The sequence below is a fragment of the Centroberyx gerrardi genome, chromosome 6 (genome assembly GCF_048128805.1).
Source record: "Centroberyx gerrardi isolate f3 chromosome 6, fCenGer3.hap1.cur.20231027, whole genome shotgun sequence".
NCBI classification, from domain to species: Eukaryota; Metazoa; Chordata; class Actinopteri; order Beryciformes; family Berycidae; genus Centroberyx; species Centroberyx gerrardi.
The window spans coordinates 21427057-21446657 of record NC_136002.1 but is presented as its reverse complement, the minus strand read 5'-3'; the positions used below and the strand labels follow the sequence as shown (position 1 = coordinate 21446657).

Below are 19601 nucleotides of genomic sequence, written 5' to 3'. Positions count from 1 at the left end.
GCATAATGAGGTCAGAGCGTTAGTCCATTACGGGGTCAGTCTTAACGAAGCAAATGCATTTGGCTGCTTATCTCGCCTCCATAATTGAACAGAGCCTCCACATTGCTTTATCGTGCTGTTTTCCGTATGTCCTCCCCACCTCAACGCTTTTTTTCCATTCCGATGCATTGCAATGCACAAATAAAAAAAATGTTTCAGCGCATTCATAGACCCATTTGTACTGTACGACCCCGTCTCCCCCTCCTCTGAGAGGTAATACATTCTGTGACATTATGGTGTAATAATGGACACTTACGCCTGAGTGCTTTCACTGTTTCCCCACATCACAACTTGGCTGGGTGTAGAATGCTTGTATGCACACATCCACACACACACACACACACACACACACATACATGTTTCAACCTTCTGTGCCGTTTTGAGGGTAGTCTAATTGAAAAACTAGTCATGTTGAGGGGGCAGTGGTAAGTGAGATTCATGACGCGTTGCGGGCGTGAGGTCATACATCATACTCTGTGAGGCGGGCGACAGAAGCTGCCATTATTGGATCAGCACTGCTTCATTAAGTCTCCACACGACACAGTCTGCTGCTAACGCCTCTGGACAGAGCGATGGAGGGGAGGGGAGAGAAAGCTTTTGAGAAGGGAAGGATGGACAAAGGCTATGAGGAAAAGAGATGCAGAGAAAGAGATGGAGGGAGGGAGAGAGAGAGAGGCAGCGCAAGGAGGCTGATGACAGAGGGGGAGAGGAGAGAGAGAGACAGAGGAGGGAGAGTTGTGCAAAAGGGAGAGAAGAAGAGGACAAAACCACCGTCATGCCCCATCTACTGTAATTCAGAATAATTGAACAACTTTCTGTGGTGGATAATCTGATGTGTGAATGTGAGAGAGCGAAAACAGTGCGTTAAGGACACTGCCTGTAGCTCCCTTACTCAACTTTTCCACAACAACTCAGGCAGTGTGTTGGTAAACCCCTCTGGCAGCTAACAGGTTCTTCTTGGTCTCATTCAAATCTGTTTGGAAAACATGAAAGAAATGTTTATTTCCACCCATCCATCTCTGTCCTCCTCCTTTTCTCTGACAGAAAAGAGAAGCCCTATCCCAGTTAAATAAATGCAGTGCTCTTATATCATTTGATTGGACTGGTATCAGAGGTTGAATAAGCACAGGAAGACTGTCAACATCAGCAGCTCAGCCTAATCAAATCCTTTCACGATTCAAGAGTACATATTCAAAGATGTGGTGTATGCATAGCACTGATAATGGACAGACAGGTAATATTGCAGCATACTGTGCCATCTCTTGTGATCTGTGTGCCTGAAGAGATGGCGCTATCTGGTGGTCATACTGTGTATCACACTGCTGAGCAGGCAGCATAGCTTTTATTTTACTCAAAACAGACCATCTTACCTATTACAGTAGGTTACTGTGAAGTAACCTAAAGTGTAGGATATTTCATATAGTTTCAAATGCTATACTAACTTGAAACTCTAACCACTCTCTCCTCCACATTGTGTATGCATGTTATTTAGGCTGGTAGACAGCACCAGATATCAGAATGCATGAAATTAAAAGGAGGGATTTTTACTAATTGCCTTGGTATACAACACAAGGAATTCCTCACCCAACTGACTCAATTGATTTCTACAAAATTGCATCTAAATTAAGTCGCATTCTCAATCTGATTTTATCTGTGTATCAATACATGTTTCTCAAAGAAATGAGGCGCACCTCTTCACCCCAATTAGGCTTCCTGATTAGAAGCCTGGTAGCACAAATTGATGCAAAATGCAGAGTGATTCACATTTGAGATACGAAAATAGGGTTTTAAATGAATAATAGGATTGATGTGGAATTGCTGAATAAATTGGGGACATTTCAAATATACCTGTAACATATTGGACTAATATTGGTGATATGATAATTATACTGGGCAGTGGGTATATAACATTGAAGTTACTGAAAAAACACAGTAATTAGATTATAGATACCAAGAGTGTTACAAAACTGAAAATAATGGTGGATAGCAGATCATGACAATAACAATATTCATGTTAAAGTCTGTAAATTACAATTTCCATTCAACTTTACATCCTTTAGGTTTTGCAAACAAAACAAAAAAAAAACAGTCTAAAAGTAACTGAAAGGAAGTAGATAATATAAGAATATGTTACCAAGTTGGAGCAATCCATTCGATTATGCTACCGATTACACATTTTAGCACCTTTACAAAGCTTCCTTAATCCTGGATACATTTAAGAAGGCAGAGATACGGCCTGGTAAGACTGGAGCATGTTAGTATTCAGGTTTAGCTGTTACTGGGATAGGTATAATAATATTATTATGCCTAGGGCATATGGGTAAATTATTCTATAAATAATGCACAATGGTAATACCACAGACTTTTTATGGGTTATATCCATGACTATAATGGCTGTGGTAATACTACAAAGTGCTTTACAAGGAATAGAACAAAAACAGCAGAAGCATAACAATGACCAAAGGTAAAACACAAAACATCTGAGAAACAACTAGAAAGAAAAATGTAAAATAGAGACCTAAAACAGAAAAGGCAGGATAATTAAACTAGAAATAAAAAGCATATAACTGTCAAGTGCTATGAAAAGCAAGAGAGTAAAAGTGTCTTTAGACATTTAGATCTCTTTTAGGGCTATTCCATAATTTCAGGGCTGCACCGGATAACACACTGTGATGCAGTTGTGGTGCAACCTCAACTATTAACACACAGCCATGAATTTTCTTGTAAATATACAGTATGTTGACTTGTTCAAAGACTCACTAATGAACTTATGATTTGCACAGAGTTGAGGAACAACACTGTGATTCAGATGATGGGGTTTGATAGCTTATTGGATCAGTTTCATTATGTGACATTCTTGTTCTCCTTGTTGTTGTTATTCTTCAACTTTACGGTTTGACGGCTGAAGTCTAGAATATTTTTTTCCCCTCATATTTCTTGGTTGAAGATGAATCCATTGCACATATGGATCTTCATTTGCACCATTATACTTTTTTTCTTTCACAATTGCTCCCGCAAAGTTGATCCAATCTCAACAAAATTTTTCACACAGCATATATGCACTTCCTAGATTTTGGCTATTACTCAGATTTGTGAAAATCCAAACCATTTGGCCGTGGTGCACAAATTAAGTTGACAGCGAAGACATGCAAGCAGGAGGCATAAGCACTTGATGCTAGAACAACCAAACTTAAATATACATATATGTATGTATATATATATATATATATATATATATATATATATATAAACATACAGTATATACTGTATATTTGGGATTGACCCCAAAGTGTGTCAGACCACAGACTGGCTGAAGGAATGCCAGTGCACACAATATGATGGGCTAATAAATCGTTACATCCCCATTGTCTATTAACCATTCATTTAATTTAAACCATTAATCACCATTATCTCAAGTGTGAATCTTGGCTTCGGTGAGCTACAAAGAGCAGCTTTTAGTTACAACTCATATAACTCAGAAATGACATGACACCTCTTGAGCAAATTATTCTTTACTTCAGTTCATTTGTATATTTTCATTACATCTTTTTTTTTTTTTTCAAATTCATAACAGCAAGAATCAAATATAGCAATGCAGGCCCCATGAAAAAATGTGTCGATGAGATCTCTTCTCTTAACCACGCGAGTCCACCGGAGTTGGCACAGCACACCGCAGGTTATATTAACTACGTTCAAGACTTCCAATTAGTGCATGATGTTCTAGTCAATATAACCCTCGCAAACAGTTGCCAACGAGCTCCAGACGGTACAATTTCCCTCCTCTTTTTCGGTACAGGTTTATTCACACACATTTCTTTCTGATGAGATTATATTTTATGGCTTTAGACTGTGGCAATTAGTGGTTTCCACTACAAGTGCTGTTCAGAGGAGGTGGCCATCATGCAGACATGACAGATCCCTTCAAGGGGCCTGGAACAGTAAAACAAGCAGAAACAAACTGCAGCAGAAGACAGAATACATCATTGTAGCACTACAAGCAGAGAAAACAAAAAAAGTTCAGTTTACATTATATTATAAACTTAAGCATGCGTGCTTGTAGAAGATGAAAGGTGACATGATGATCAGGACAAAATTCCAAACATTAACTAAGTTAATGACCAAACCATAAAAATAATACTTCAATCCAAAATGATCAGTTTCCTTAAATTCTGCCTGATGATGAACTACATTCCTATTTAGTCAATTTCATCTACTAGAAGCACAGCTTACAAACATAAAGAACATACTTATAGCTATGGTGTTTGTGTTGTATGTATTTTAACTCTCCAAGTGGTGAAACGTTTGTGAGTATATTCTTAGGAATCTTTTTTTTTTTTTAAATAAACCACTATTCTATTTTTGTATTTTTTTTTTTTATATTTTAGTCCATTACATTGATAGAATATTGTATACTGTAAATACATCTTGCTGTGTAACATGTTTTCTTATTCAATATTACTGTGTTGTGATTTTTTTAAAGGTATATGTATTTCCTTTAACATGCATTCCTCTCTGAATAAAGTAAAGAAACAGGACGTGTTGTGGTTGTTTGGGCCTGGGAGGGCGTGGCCATGACACACAGACCTGTCAGGAGGCAGGTTAGGGGACCAGACAAACCCAGTCAGGCCCTTACGCTGGAGGGTAGTGGACGCCTCCTCCGGAAGGTTACCTGGCAAACTACAAGCTGCTGACAAAAAAGAAGAGCAACACTTTGCCTTTTCTGAAAGGGGTAGGAGAGTGAGAACTCAGTGCCCTTTTATGCAAGCAATTTTGTTCAGCCTTTCATAAGATTTTTTTTGTTATCCTAGCAAAATTCCTTGTCGTTATAGACATTTTTTTTATTCAAAATAAGATCTCAATATACATGATTCTCTCTTTTTTGACTATGTACAGAAGTGCAAAAAAGTCAACCTTCATCACCTCTAGATTCCCCCCTCGTTTGTTTGCAGTTGGCTGAGTAAGAGACGAGCGTGCAGACTCGGTTCTCTACTCACCACATTCACCTGACCCCGCCAGCAACGCCCCGAAAAGTGATCAAATATGCAGCTTGTTTTCCAACATGGCCCAATTTCCAGGGAGAGTAAAAATATTCAAACAATAGTTACTATTTGAAATGGATACAGTAGAAAATAACGTCTTTACTCTAAACATCTAAGAACTAGATTTTTATAATAGTCTTTTTTTTCTTATATGACTAGTTACAAACCATACAATCATTAAAATATTACTCGGTTATCGGCGACTGTTGCCACAGTGACAACTTAGCCTCTCTGTTCTATTATTTCCTCATGTAAGATACTCATATAAAACATCTTTGTTCAAAGAACTCAAAAAGACTACAGAAATGAACAATATGCATACAGTTCAACAATATGCATAACGTAGAAAATATTGAGTTTACAATCATAATCATACTAAAATCAACATTACATGGAATTTCAGAAAACTGTGCATGAGGAGCACACAAACACACACTTTTACCTTATATTCATTATAAGAAAGATAAATCTAATAAGACAAAAATCGGAAACTAAATATCAAAATATCATTCAACCAAATGAAGTAAAACACTCTTCTCTAAAGAAAACCACAAGAAGGAAAAGGAAAACATTGACAAAAGAATAACTGTGACAATTACATAGTGCTCTGTGTGTGTTAATATGGTGTGGATTAGGCAACTGGATGGTTCAAAATGGCATGTTGCATTGTGCTGACCCGATGGTGCATTCTAAGGCTTTGGATGAGTAATACAATCGTTATATACTTGCCACTTTCCCTGTACTATCCACCAATTAAATATGCCTGAAGAACACCCAGAACAGAACGAAAACAAAGAGTTCTAGAGATCTACTCTAAACACCCGGTCTTTCATTGGCCCCGCTTAAGCGGCCCACACATTTTTTAAATTTACCCCCACTAGTCTACCCACCATACCTAAAAACAATGACACAAAAAAAAGACTTTGGCTGACTATCAGAAAACAGTTCTCAAGTAGACATATTAGACAAGTTCTCTTAAATATGTCAGACTATATACACTACACTGAATCTACTTCGACAACCCACCTTAAAACATGTGTAACCATATAAATGAAAAACAATCAATCCATACAAAATCGCAAATCATCAGTTGCCCTGTGATCTTAGACTTTTCTTCTGTCTCACAGCAGTTTGGTGACCTAGTGAGTGCCCTGTTGTTTCAAAGCTATTTTAGAGTCTCCATCACGTCTTCATCATAAGAGAGTCTTTGGTCTCCCAAGCAGGCCAAGACCCTACATCCAATCCTCCTGTAGCAAGTCTTTAGAGTCAATAGACTTAATAATCATGGAGAGATCTGTCAGCACAGATCCACTCATGTCCTGCCTTTCCAATTGACATCCGCAACAAAGTTGAAGGAAAACAAAAAACAAAAAACTATTCATCCAACAGAACATTTGGGTAAAGCAGACAAACTGGGAAAGGTAACCTAATCAGCACGGTGCTATTGAGAATCACAAGTAATTGAAAAGACAACGGACACTACATGCTGTCCAAGAGAGAAAAAGACTAGAGACTTATTAAAGGGAATTGTTGATTTTAACACTTTGTAACACTGCTAAAATACCATTCACGTTTTTGAGATGTATGGCACTTTACAGGGACGCCTTCAAGATTAAAGACATGTGCTTAAGAGATAGAAAGATAGGCTACAAAGGTTTGAAAGACACCTCACAGACATTCAGTTGTTATTTTCCCTTCTAACTTTCCTTCTCTCTGATTTAACAGAAAACAAAATCATAAACAAATCATTTTGCATGCATATGTGATTCAGTCAAATTATCTTCCTCAGTTCTTTTATCTTAATCGAAATGCAAGGTGCACCTTTGTGTAAACAAATGAACACATTTAGGTTAAAAAACAACAGCCAATAAACAAACAAACAAAATAAGTCAGAATTCTTGGTCTATGGACGTACCAATCTAGTCGTTTTGACTTCTGCTCCACACATTTACCTCATGTTGACATTCAAAGTGTGTCCGGTGAATAAAGGTAAGTTGCCTCCACAGAGCGAAAGGCAGACTTTAATGTGAATGATGTTCTTTTCAATTCTATTATTGTTGTGTGCATGAAATACACATGAAAACAACCACTAACAAACTGGGCCTCCTATGTTAACATGCAGATTTATTCCAATCCAGTTTAAAAGTGGTTCTCCGTTTTACTCTTGATGTTACAGGCATGAAGGGTGATCGCTAATCTTGGACTGAACACCAGCACACTCCAGTTTGATCTAAAAAGAAGATCACAAAACACAGGAAAACAAAATTGTGAATGAAGAGGCCAAGCTGAAACAAAGTTTAGTTGAGACCGATTTTTCTTATTGCCTTAAACTCTGACCCACTCTGCTTTCACATTGCATGCAACTTGTGAGACGCTCTGACAGCACTGGTGTAGTCAGCTGATGCAGCTACAAAGTTTTCAACAGGGAAATCATGTTATTTTCGCTACTTTGGTGTTGCTTTTTATAACATTATATTGTTTTGATGAGCTAAAAAAGCTAGTTAGCAAGTGCTTTTGAGATGTTTTTTTCCTGTCTTTCAAATAAAAGGTGTAGAGAACTGGGAAGCTTTGAATGTAATCAACTTCTCGTCCATTTGTCATGCCAGGTGGCACTATTGGTCCATGAAACAAGGAAGCATGGAATTCTGATTGGCAGTTGACAGCAATGAACTTTTCACGGCTGATAGGAAATTAATGGATTTCTGGTGGCTTCTTGATTGTGTTGCTCACAGTGTGAACAAAGGGTGAAACCCTCTTGTGTATATGCTGGCTTCTCTTTACTTGACTTAAATGGGGGAGTGGAGATGATGCAAAAAAGCAGAACAACGATGAGTGCTTCAACAGCTGCTTCTGTCAGCTGCAAAAAAATTCAGTTCTGGCAACTCCTTTACATATGAGGTTATGATTGACACAATGGCTATCTGAATGAAAAGTAACAAAAGCAGAGACAGTATTGGTCCCAATGCAGTATGTGAGATGTTAGAAAGAGGTGCAGTACATACTGTTCTGATTGAGACTCCTACATCTGGGTCACATACTTGTGACTAGTCAGATGGTCTGCAGATATTATTGGAATCTGCATGAGAGGGAAGAGCAAGAGAGAGAGAGAGAGAGAGAGAAAGAGGGGAAGAGAGACAGAGTGAGACAGAGATGGAGAAAAGCAGAGACAGAGAGAGACAGACAGTCATCATAAAAAAGCAAAATAATTATCTAAATAATTGCAGTGTCAATCTTTAGATGCTCTCAAAAGCTTGCAAAGATCAGAGATGACCCTCATGCATTCATGCAGTTTTCAGTAAGAGGCACACAGGACTTGTTAAGATAAATAGACTAAACAAACTAATAAATACTAAAAAGCTGATACAAAAAGTGAAAAGAGAGAGAAGGCGGAAGAGGAGCAAACCTGATTGGCTGTTGCAGTTGCAAAGGGAACACTTGTGGCAGATGTGGTGGCTGCAGACACAGTGGCTGGAGTAGCACCGTGCATCATGGGTACTTCAGGGAGGGAAAGATCACACAGGGAGTTTAACCGGAGCAGATACAGAGCTTTCTGGTTGACACTTCATTTTTATGTCTGTCTATAAAATGCTAACAAATATGAAAAAAATCTGTTGATACAGTTAAACAGCTTAGTTAAACACATATTATGCTGCTCTGGAGGCAGAAAGGGCGGAGCCAGAGAACCATCGTTTTTCAGACTGCAAAAATGAAGGGCAAAGAAGGAACTGTGGTCAGAATATAAATAAAAATATAAATGGCAATTACTTTTTTTCCCATTCATTCATGATCACAGCAGTCATGATCATGGGAGGTCAGCCGGCTTGCTAACTTGCTTACCTAGATTAACTAATTCAGCTAGATACTAGCTAGGAGCTAGTTCTAACCAGAATCTAGTTCAGCTAGGCTAACTTGTTAACGTAGATTACTTTGACTAGATAGCATTTTTTCAGTTAGTAGCAATAGTGCTATGCTTCATATTAGGTACTTCCTCTCTTACCTCTTGCCTTTTTCACCTGGCTTCAGTCTAACATTACTTAGAGAGAAAAACTGTGGTTCTGTGGCTCCGCCCATTCTGGTTTCATTAACCAATGAGACTATTTCTGCCTCCAGAGTAGCAATAAGTACAACTGAAACTCCAATCTGTGATTATCCCCATACTAAGTACAATTACCATAATACTGATAATAATAATAGCCTAATAATTAAACTAACAATACTACAACAACAATTACTACTACTACTACTAATAACAATAATAATAAATCCTCATGTTTATATGGCATAATATGGCATATGTGGTATAAGAAGACTGTACAATGAGGTGCTCTAGGGGTTAGAGGACTTGGGTGAAGGGGATTTTAAACTGCAACAAGCATTTGGTGACAGACAGACTCATGTCAGAGCAAAAAGGGATTCATTCCATACCAAAATGATATATTGCAGAGCATGACACAGGAATGGACTATAGGACAACAACATTTAGTTTTTCATAACATAGCTTCCAATTAAAATTACACAATCTTGATTTGCAACTCACAGTCCATCAGACACACTTTCATGGTATGGAAGAGAGAGGCCACATATGCCCTTTTTTGGAGTAACTGTTAGACTCTAGGGCAAATTCACCAAATGGAGAATGAGCTCACATTATGCGGTGAGTTGAATGAAAAGTGAGTGACTAAAATGGGCTCAAAGGTAATCGGTAAGGAAAGCTGGCACCTACCAACACTTGTTGCAGGTGTCATGCACAATATTGAGCCTGCCCATCATGCATTGCAGCAGGGAGTGGATTGAAAAGGGAGAAGGGGAGAAGAAACCAAGAAAACCCATCACAAGTGTTATAAAGTCAGACAATATAGGAGAGAATTGTTATGTGCACAAAATGCTGGACATTTATAACAGATTAAACCAGGATATGAATCAACTGTAGTGCTCTGATTATGTGAATCTGTTGGTGTTAACACAGTGGCTGTAACTAATTATGAAACAATATTGATTATGAATAATTACACAAAGTAAACATTCCACTGAACATATCTGTACATTTCTGCAACCACACATACTGCATATACACAGCATACTGCATAGGAAACATATGCATGGGATAAGAGGCTTTGAGGCATGAGAGTGGGGAGTGTTGTGAAACACTTGGTACTCTACCTGTCCAGCCCCAGCTTACACTCTTATTGCTCCATTAAATGGCAGGGCAAATTGAAAACTACCAGTGGTCTAATTTCTCTCTCAGCAGAGTAACAGTTGTTTGCACCATGGTAGTTATGGATGACCTGCCTTCAGTCTTCACAAGTAATTTTGCTGTGACCTGACAGTCCAATAGTGTGGGGAATATGAGGATCTGAGTATCAGAATCACTCACAGAGGGGGATCGATGGCAGGCTATTCTTAGGCTGTCAGATGAGAATATGGGACATGACTTTGCAGTGGCCAGAGAAGACCAGTTCAAACGAGATCAGACTACTACAGTTGCCAAAACATAACGAAGGAGTGCAGGCTTTGTGAGAAACTTCATGTGATTTGACAGCCAGTGGCGATGGGATCACAACCACAGTCATGTTACAGAGAGGTCAGGCCTTACCTGATGGTATGAAGGCAGCCTGCTGCTGAAACTGCATGTTGGCCAGGGCCTGTTGGTACTGGAATACGCCAGCATTGAACATGGTGGTGGCACCATTGGCTTTTTCAAGTGCAGGTCTCTTTGGTAAAGGAGGCAAGACAGGAGGGAGCCCCTGATGAGGGGACAACATCAAAATAAAGGGATGGGAGTGAGGGAAATCAAAGGATGGTAGCAGTGACATTCAGGACAGAGAGAAGAAAGAATTTTGTTAGGAGATAAAGTTGCCCTTTCAAACAGCTATTATAAACAATGGCAAGCAAGCAGTGGACTACACTACCTCTGTCAGAGCAGGACAGTGGTGCTAGCTGATAAACTGTGATATCTATCTTGCTAGTGACAACAAAAGACAATCCTCAGCATAATGGCATGAACGCATATGATATGACTTTGAATAATACAAAACATACTAATCTTGCAGGCATTAAACAAAACTAGAGCTCTCTGTAAACAGGGACTACCTATAATGACAGTTATAATGCAAGTTACAACAGTAATGATCGTTGGACCATCAACAGAAATGATGTAGTTAGGGAACGCTGCACTGCTAGCTCCATGATAATAGTATAAGCCATGTTAAGACTGTCATGACACCTCTCCCACAATTATACATGCAAAATGGGAAATGATAAGATCATGCAGTAGACTACCACAGTTTATTAGACACTAGAATATTACATTGTCATGCCACCAATTTATTACTGTTGAGATTTACTTGAGGTGATGAACTGACCATGGATAATTAAAAAGGCAGAGCCACTAGGACAGGGTTTGGTATTTTATCCAAATTCATTTTTTGGCCTCTGGGATATTAATTGAAGATGCAAATGGGCAATTTATCTAAACTTTCTGTCACAATCAGTTTATCACCCCCTCAGTGTTTCCTTAGTTCAGTTAATTAAGTATCTACTTGATTTTAGTCAGAGCTACATAGTATCTAGTATAACATAGCTACATGCCAAGCTAAAAGGTGAAAGGTCATAGTACCAGGTCAAAAGTTGCGTCGAGGGGTCGCTTCAGTGATTTGACAGCCGACTGAGTCTTAATTAGCAGGCAGCGAGCACATGATGGCAATGGGCCAATGGGGTTCAAGCGCATTAACATAAACCAGCAAGCGGAGGTGCATCATGGGGCAGCAGTGCAGTTTGGGTTGGTGAGAAAAAAAAACATAAACAAAAAACAAACAAATAAAAAACAAATCATTGGAATGCAATATACAACAATAACAAGACTAGGGCATGCACATTAATGGCTGTAGGGTTACTGAAGAGAATTATGGCCCTTGACATCATTTACTGTCAGAAGAGAATTTTCTTAATGAACTTATAACTTCTACTGCAACGATGTTCTGACAACCGCTCACTGCTAGATTCATAAATATCATCTACAGTACTTGGCTGAGCTGCAAATCACTGTATGCCTTTCAAGAAAATTATAACTGGATTGCAGAAACAAGATCGAAATGAGTGATATTCTGCACAGTTTTCATCTCAGGAAAAGAATGAAATACCCATTGACTGTCAACAACAAATATATACAGCAAAATATAGAACTAACACAGCAGCAAAAAAGAAGAGGGGGAGCAGGGAAGGGGAGCAGTAGGCTCAGTCACATACTATAGCATGATCTCTACAGCTTGCTGCTAATAAAGCACACGTTTACTGTGCGTCTGCTGAGTGCCTGTTGGGTTGGAGCTGAAGAGAGCAGGAACAGTGGAGCCTGGGATGTGAGCTGGGAGCTTGAGTAAAAGCATAGGATCGATGTTGTCTCAAGCAACTCTTCTTCACTTTAAAGTAAAAAATCCACCCAAAATAAACTAGAGACTCAAGGCTCTAATCTCTGAATAAAAGAATCTGGAGCTCCTCCACTGACAGTGAATTGCACAGGCTGACTTTGTGGATTCATGGAGTGTTTGTAATATAAAGTATGTGCTCATACCCCCGTAGAATTACCCAGGGTACAGTTCATGTTCACAAAGTTGAGCCCTCATTCACAATGGAGGAGCTTGAGGATTTGTTTCTAGATTTGTTCTTTTTCAGAAATCAAGGCTGGCCTGTCCAAGATCATCAAAATACTAATTTCTATTCTACATTATATTTTCTTTTTTTAATTTATAGTAATTTGAATCAATTCCTCTGGCTGGGCAGGGCTGAGGACGCCATGACGGGACTAGACTGGGTTCAGATTGTCTCCCTCTTGGTGGTATAACTTCTGGACGGATACCTACCATGGCTGCAGCAGCCGCAGCCTGGTTGACTTGATGCTGGGCGGCTTTGATCTTGGCCTGCAGGTGAGCCGGAGGGTGAAAGTACTTGCACTTCTCCCTAGAGCAGCGGCCCTTGATGTAGTCCATGCACACAGTGACTGTGTTGTCATTGGTGTCAATCATGGTGCTGTCTGAGGGATGGGCAAAGCGACAGTCGTTCTCCCCACGTGTGCAGTTACCCCGCTGGTATTCCCGACATACCTGGTGGACACGTATGGGCGGATACACACACACACGCACACACAGACAAAGACGTGGACACACGAAATAAACAGACACACATGCGCATACACTGTGAAGTTGTGAAGCTACTGTTCACTTTACTTCACACTTGATGAAGTAATCAATCTAGTCAGTCATTTCAGAACTTGACAATCACTTTACCAGACAGAGCTGACCAATCTCTCAGACAGGTTCAGCCATTACTGTTGATTGATACGCAGAATAGACCGTAACCAGTGTTTACAGACTCATCAATCACGCAACATTTAACCATTATTCAAATGAGTTGTTGTGTTGTTCTTCCTGACAAAGGCAGTAGGGGGCAGCATCTGCATGGAGAGCTGGGAAACTGATTGCTTCAGTCTGAATGTAGCGGTTCAATGAGGCCCATGGGAAATATGAGGCTGGTTACTCTCAAGAGAGGCTGGAGCTGACGTAATTACCCAGACACACACAAGGCGGGTGCGCATGTAATCTCATGAGACAGCGTTTTTCCAGAATTAAATTTTGACACTTAAAGAGCAATAACTTAAGATCTCTGTTTGGGAGAGCAGAGCCAGCCATCACTGAGTCTGAATCGCATCCCGAATCTTATCTATTCTAGATGAAAGGCAATTTCATGGTGCGTTGTATCGATATATCAGTTACTGTGATAGAACAAGCCATTTACCAAATGTCTGTTTACCGGTCTGGCTGTCTGCATGCGTAAAGGATTTGACTTGTGGTGGACAGGCTGCCAGACAAAAGGCCACCAGCGCCGTTATCTACTAACCCTCCTCTGTCTCCTGTCATGACAGCTCATCATCCACCAATCACTGATTGGTATGAGTGATGGGCGAGGATTCTCTCTCTCTTTCTCTTTCATCTATCTCTCTCACGCACTCACATATAAATGAGCATCCATGCATGCATACACTCATGCCCGCACACACACACACACACACACACACACCCTCTCTCTCTCTCTCTCTCCCACAAATTCTCCACCACTGCCACTATCACCACTGCTGCTGCTGGTCTTATTTTAAAAAAGAGGCTGCCTTGTTGTCAGGCAGATGTTGGAGAGGCGGGCGAGGGAGGGAGGAAACAAGGGAGAGAAAAGAAAATGTGAGAGTGGGTGACGAATAAGGAGTAAAGGACAAAGGGATGGGAATCAAGGAGACAGAGAGTAAACAGGGTCTTTGGGGACAGAGAGAGTAACACTGGAATAGGAAAAATGGCAAAGAGAGAGAAAGAAGAAAGGGAAATGGAAATGGAAGAGAGCTTGATGTTCTCTTGGTCCTGCTCCAGGTGTGGACCAGCATGTTTCTCTTAATAGTGGTTAATCATGCATAAGAGAGAGCTAACCCAGAGAAAGTGCTTGGTTGGCCAAACAAATAAAGGGCCTGCTAATCATATTTCTGTCCCCATGGTAACTATCCCTCTGGGCCATTTACATCACCATGGTTGCAGGTAAGCAAGATATGATTTCATGCACACTGAAATGCTGCAGTATAGCTACATATGAGAGAGAGAGATAGAAAAGATGGTTACTCCAAGAGAGTATCTGAGGGAAAAAAAAAAAAAAAAACAAGTACAGAGGATCATTTTCTAAAATAGGAATTTCTCCCAGCCTCAAGGAAATGGCCTTCAATATTTCAACTGACTGGTATGTGTGTTCGTCTACAGAATTCCAGCAGTGTTTATTTTGAATGACACACATGATAGAGACTAAAATATGCCTGGCCCTTTTTTGTAAGATATTTTTAGCAAACCTAGTTCCTGACAAATTAGGCTAGAATATGATCTGGCTCAATCAAGAAGCTCCACCAGCATACACTTGCACTATAGGCAGCCTTGACCACTGAGCCTAGATATTTACTGCGTAACAGAAGGAAAAAACTTTGAAAATGAGCTGTTTTTGTTCCTGGACTGTCAGTTGTTGCATTGCATAAATATTTAATATCTGTTTGTCTTAGCTTTTGCTTGTTTACTTGAAGTTCACTGGAGTTGGGCATCTCCAGCTCTGGCTCAGAATGCAATCTTTCACAAGTGCTTGACAACTGTTTCACTCATCGGTCTGAACCAAGACTTGTATGGACTTGCAGCATCAATTTAGCTCCACTGCTATCTGCTAACCACACCTCCTTCCCTCTAACTTGCTTCAACCTCTATAACTTCTTCTGATATGTCACGACTACACTATGAAATCCAATCAACCATTTTCTCCTTTCTTTCCGTTATCCCTGTTTTCATCCCTCCTCGGCCGCCTCCCCTGATGACCACAACAGGTCTACAAATTGATTTCCCATGTCCGCCTCCATCTCTCTTTCCTGTCATTGACCCATTCCCCCGCTCTGCATGTTGTCCACTCGTTCATCGGGCCTGGAGACTTCCCCAGCCTCGCCCCCATTAATTACCCAACTATCCAACGTTACGTTTCAAATGTAACCTTCCTAACGTTCTTGCCCGCCTCCTGCCTGCCTCCAACGATTTTCCCATTATTCCGCTGCAAGTGTTTCCCGGGTGGGGCTGCATAATGGATGAGATTGACTTACTGTCCAATTAATGATTATCTGAACACAGCTAGAGGACCGGCATTATAGATCAGGTTTCAAATGACTGATTGCTTTGATGGAGAAATTAAAGATTTTGCTGAAAATTACACACTGATACAGTATAACTTGAGCTTGTGCCAAGCAGTGCTGTCTACTGTCTGTCGATGGTGTACAGCATTGACAACGGTAATGTTTGTAGAGAGACACTCTCATTAACGTCTCTTTCTCTTTGCTTAAGTCTGGTTAATGACTGTATTATGGTAATGGGATGTAGTTACTGTAACAGAAGCTGTGTACCAGATACATAATTAAAGTCTACAAACAGAGACTGTTTAGGCATGACTTTCTAACCCAAGCCTTTAATATTCAAATAGGCGCAACCCACATCTCAAAGCCCAATCTGTTTGCATAGCTGGGAAAAGATTCTCTGATGCCCTTATTGGATGCAGTATTTACTAGAGTTTTGTTAATCTGTCTTCTAATCTGTGACTGATATGAGAGTGACAAAATAATTATGCAGATCCTTTCTTTCATCTGTGTGTGGTGTGAGAATGTGTGCGCAAGCATGTGTGTGTGCGTGTGTGTGTGTCTGTGTGTGTGTTTCTCACCTCCAGTCTGTCCGTCCTCATGAGTTTCTGTGCAGCGGCAGCAGCAGCAGCTGGTACGGGGACGTTGGGGTTGCTGGTGACCAGTACGGGGGCACTGGGCAAGATGTCAGCAGGCATCAGACCAGGTGACACAGGGCCAAGGTAAGGGTTAAACGCAGCAGCCGCTGCCGCAGCAGCACTGGCATTGGTGGCAAGGCTGGGTGTGACTGAAAACATGGGCTGTGGGCAGATGGATAAAATGGGGGATTCTGGTCAAAATTGATCAAAATATGCAGTATATGGTTGGCAAAATGTTTTTTCACTCAGGTTCCCCCTAAAGTCTATAGTTAACAAAATGTTGAATATTTAATAATATCTGCCAACAAGTGAGATGCCACCCTTCCTCACCTCCACTCAAATTACCCCCTGGAGATATAAATGACAGATGGAGAAATAAGAGATGGTACAGGATTATCAACAGCCAAATAGAGGATAGGAACTGTGGTTGGGGATATGGAGAGAACGGAGTGAACAAAATAGACAATTGATGGGTTTACATCTTAGGAAAGAGAGCGTTTTCTTCTTTGATGGCGGCTTCTGTTTCATTTGCACTAACACATGGCAGGGGTCTAGGCTCCATACGTGGGGTCTCTCACCCGCCCCCCACACGGATGAGATGGGATCACACACCTCGTACGGCAGAGATCACACACACATGCAGCAGTAATGAGGATGAGGGAAGTCAAGCTGTGTGTGTCTGTGGGGGGGAGAGGGGCTACACTGTAAGCGCATGTGTTGTGTGGGAGTCAAGGTTCCTAGCTACAGCTCCCTCCGACAGTCGCATTCTCTGAGAGTGAGACTAAGGAGTCTGCTAGCTGACATAGCGCGCTGCAAGTTTTCCCTGCACGTTCCTGACCTCAGCCCCAGTCTGAGAATCGTCTCTTGAGCCCCTGCCAACATGAAACAGTGAGTAATAGAGCAGAGGCAGCCAGGGCTGGACAGCTACATTCCTTTAAAACTTACTCGCTGCTCTGGGATGAGTCAGAAAATCAGAAACAATGGCATGGACGTTCCAATTCAGAGAGACGTTCCCTGATTTACAGTGTGGCCCTCTGGAATGTCTGATGAATGTCTTATCACAAGGTGCTTTGGAAAAGTAGATGTGTCTCAAGGTTCTCAGATCTCATGCTCTCAGATTGGGGATACTCACAGCCCAAGGTTGGGATGATATAGGGATGATGTCATTGAAAAGACCCACAGTCATTAGCTTGTAACAGTAAAATATTACAGCTATGATGTCATCCTGCGACAAGAATTTTGTGATCTAGCTCAGGACCATTTCTGGAAGGCCTGTTCACTTTCCATTCAAAAACATGCAGTAATGATATCACCGTGGAGATTCTTGCCATAGATCATAATTCCAACAGTCATGATTTAGTCAAGATTTTCTCATGTCAAATAGATTATAGTTCACATGGAAACTGAAAATCTATGCTCTCACAATAGGCAAATCTATGTCAAAATAACCATATGATTTAATTATTAGGCAATAATTCATGTGACACAATGTCACAACAAATTGCTTCCTGAGTATCATTTGATTCAGACTGCATAGCCCACCAATTGTTTCTTTCTTCTTTCTGAACTAACGACAAGGAAGGGTGAACACGATTTTAAAGCCATGGAAAGCATAATTATTTTCTTGGTTTCACTCAACTTGCAGTCTAAAAATTATATAAAGATCAAAAGCAATGTGATCATGTCAGACAATGCACAACCTCAAAAAGCAGAAGACCATGTGTCCAGAGCTCAGTGTCAATATGTAATGCAGTCAAAGTCAGAGAATATAAATATGAGAATATAAATATGTAACCTGGAGATGTGTAGCAAATAACTGGAACACAGTCTTTTAGTTTGTACTATAGGCCTAATGCGCTATTCAGATTTATAGACCCAAACTCATTTACAAGTGATTCTGAGCTGAACTACGAGGCTTTTTTACATTTACAGTATGCTGTTTCTGTTGTGCAATGCATTATTCCCTTATGCCCATATATGTTTTTTTTCTTTTTTAGAATAAAGTAATTGGCCTATTTGATGCTGTTTTATTTCCCTGAAGGAAAAGAGCCTTATTCAGTAATGGATTTACAATTACATTCAATATGCTTGATATTGTTATATTTTGATAGCTGATTTTCTTTGGTAGTCCATGTCAGAATTTTTGTTGAGGATTAATATTATGATTTTAGGATGGTTGATCTTAAAAAGGGAGAAAGAGCTTTTTAATCACTCATAGGCAGGCTCCTATTCACTGGCCTGATCATAATGGGTCTCTGAGAGAATCCTTTTTTTTTTTTTTTTTTAATATTGCAGCTCACTAAACTGAATTCAAATAAACCAGCTCCAACTGGCTGTTGAACATACTAAAGAACGTATACATATGTTTCCATAGGGCAGGTCAGTTACATGCTCAGCATGTTTGCCTAAATGCACAGTTCAGTGATTGGATCAGCCACGACCAGGTTGCTTGCAGTCAAACTAGATATAGAATCATATTATATTTATGTATTTAGCATCTTCAAATACTTGTACTCACAGCCATGACAGTGATATGATAAGAGAAGACAGGTGGGAAATTAATGGAATCTCCCCACTTAACTAGCCTACAAGATTAACTTTCAGTACCAAAGAACATTTACCCCAAAAAGTAAAGAAAGATTACCAAATTCTCCTACTCATGTAGAGTTATTCTTACTTTGCTGAAATTTCACTTTAAGCCCCTACGTGTAGAATATTGACCTCAATATATCATTCTCAAATTAATTTTGATAGCATAGGATATAATGGCTGTAGAAAAATTACTGTGAAAATTAGTTCATTCTTCATGTTGCTATATTCTACTTAGATGTCCTGTGCAGGACTGACTTACAGCACAAAGATAGAGCCTAAACCAAAACAGAAAGAGGACTCGCTTTGAATTGCTCTGCTATTACGTACACAAACAAATGCTGTTATGTCCCACTGAACTTTAGCCTGGTTCCAGACTCCTGAATCGCGACCTGCCCACTCTTCAGATTTGCTCTAGCAATTCAGGTCTGGTGTTGCTCTAGTCAAAGGTGATTTCTCGATCGGAAAAACGATCGGGCCAATCAGCGCCTTTGTGGGCGGGACTAAAGTTTGAACCGTTCGTGCAACGGTTTTTCATTAGCGTTTCGGCAGAATAATATTTGTTGAAATCATTCCTTAACCAACATATTGTCAAAAACGACTGACATTTTTGGT

The 19601-nt window shown here is 40.1% G+C and overlaps 1 protein-coding gene across 5 annotated transcripts in view; it reads right to left on the bottom strand.

The window, feature by feature from the left end:
- Window positions 1-3535: 3535 nt before the first annotated feature.
- The window catches only part of LOC139933732 (muscleblind-like protein 1), a 60279-nt gene continuing 44213 nt past the window's right edge, over window positions 3536-19601 (bottom strand). For 2 of the 5 annotated variants that reach the window (XM_078284304.1, XM_071927922.2), the window contains exons 4-11: window positions 16341-16559; window positions 12935-13174; window positions 11695-11748; window positions 10672-10822; window positions 9802-9837; window positions 8482-8573; window positions 8081-8154; window positions 3536-7308 (exon numbers count right to left, since the gene is read on the bottom strand). In XM_078284304.1, coding sequence (XP_078140430.1) covers window positions 8098-8154; window positions 8482-8573; window positions 9802-9837; window positions 10672-10822; window positions 11695-11748; window positions 12935-13174; window positions 16341-16559 — 849 coding nt within the window. In that variant the 3' untranslated portion in view covers window positions 3536-7308; window positions 8081-8097. The remainder of the gene's footprint in view (window positions 7309-8080; window positions 8155-8481; window positions 8574-9801; window positions 9838-10671; window positions 10823-11694; window positions 11749-12934; window positions 13175-16340; window positions 16560-19601) is intronic. The other 3 variants (XM_078284306.1, XM_071927923.2, XM_071927925.2) reach the window with 3 other exon arrangements.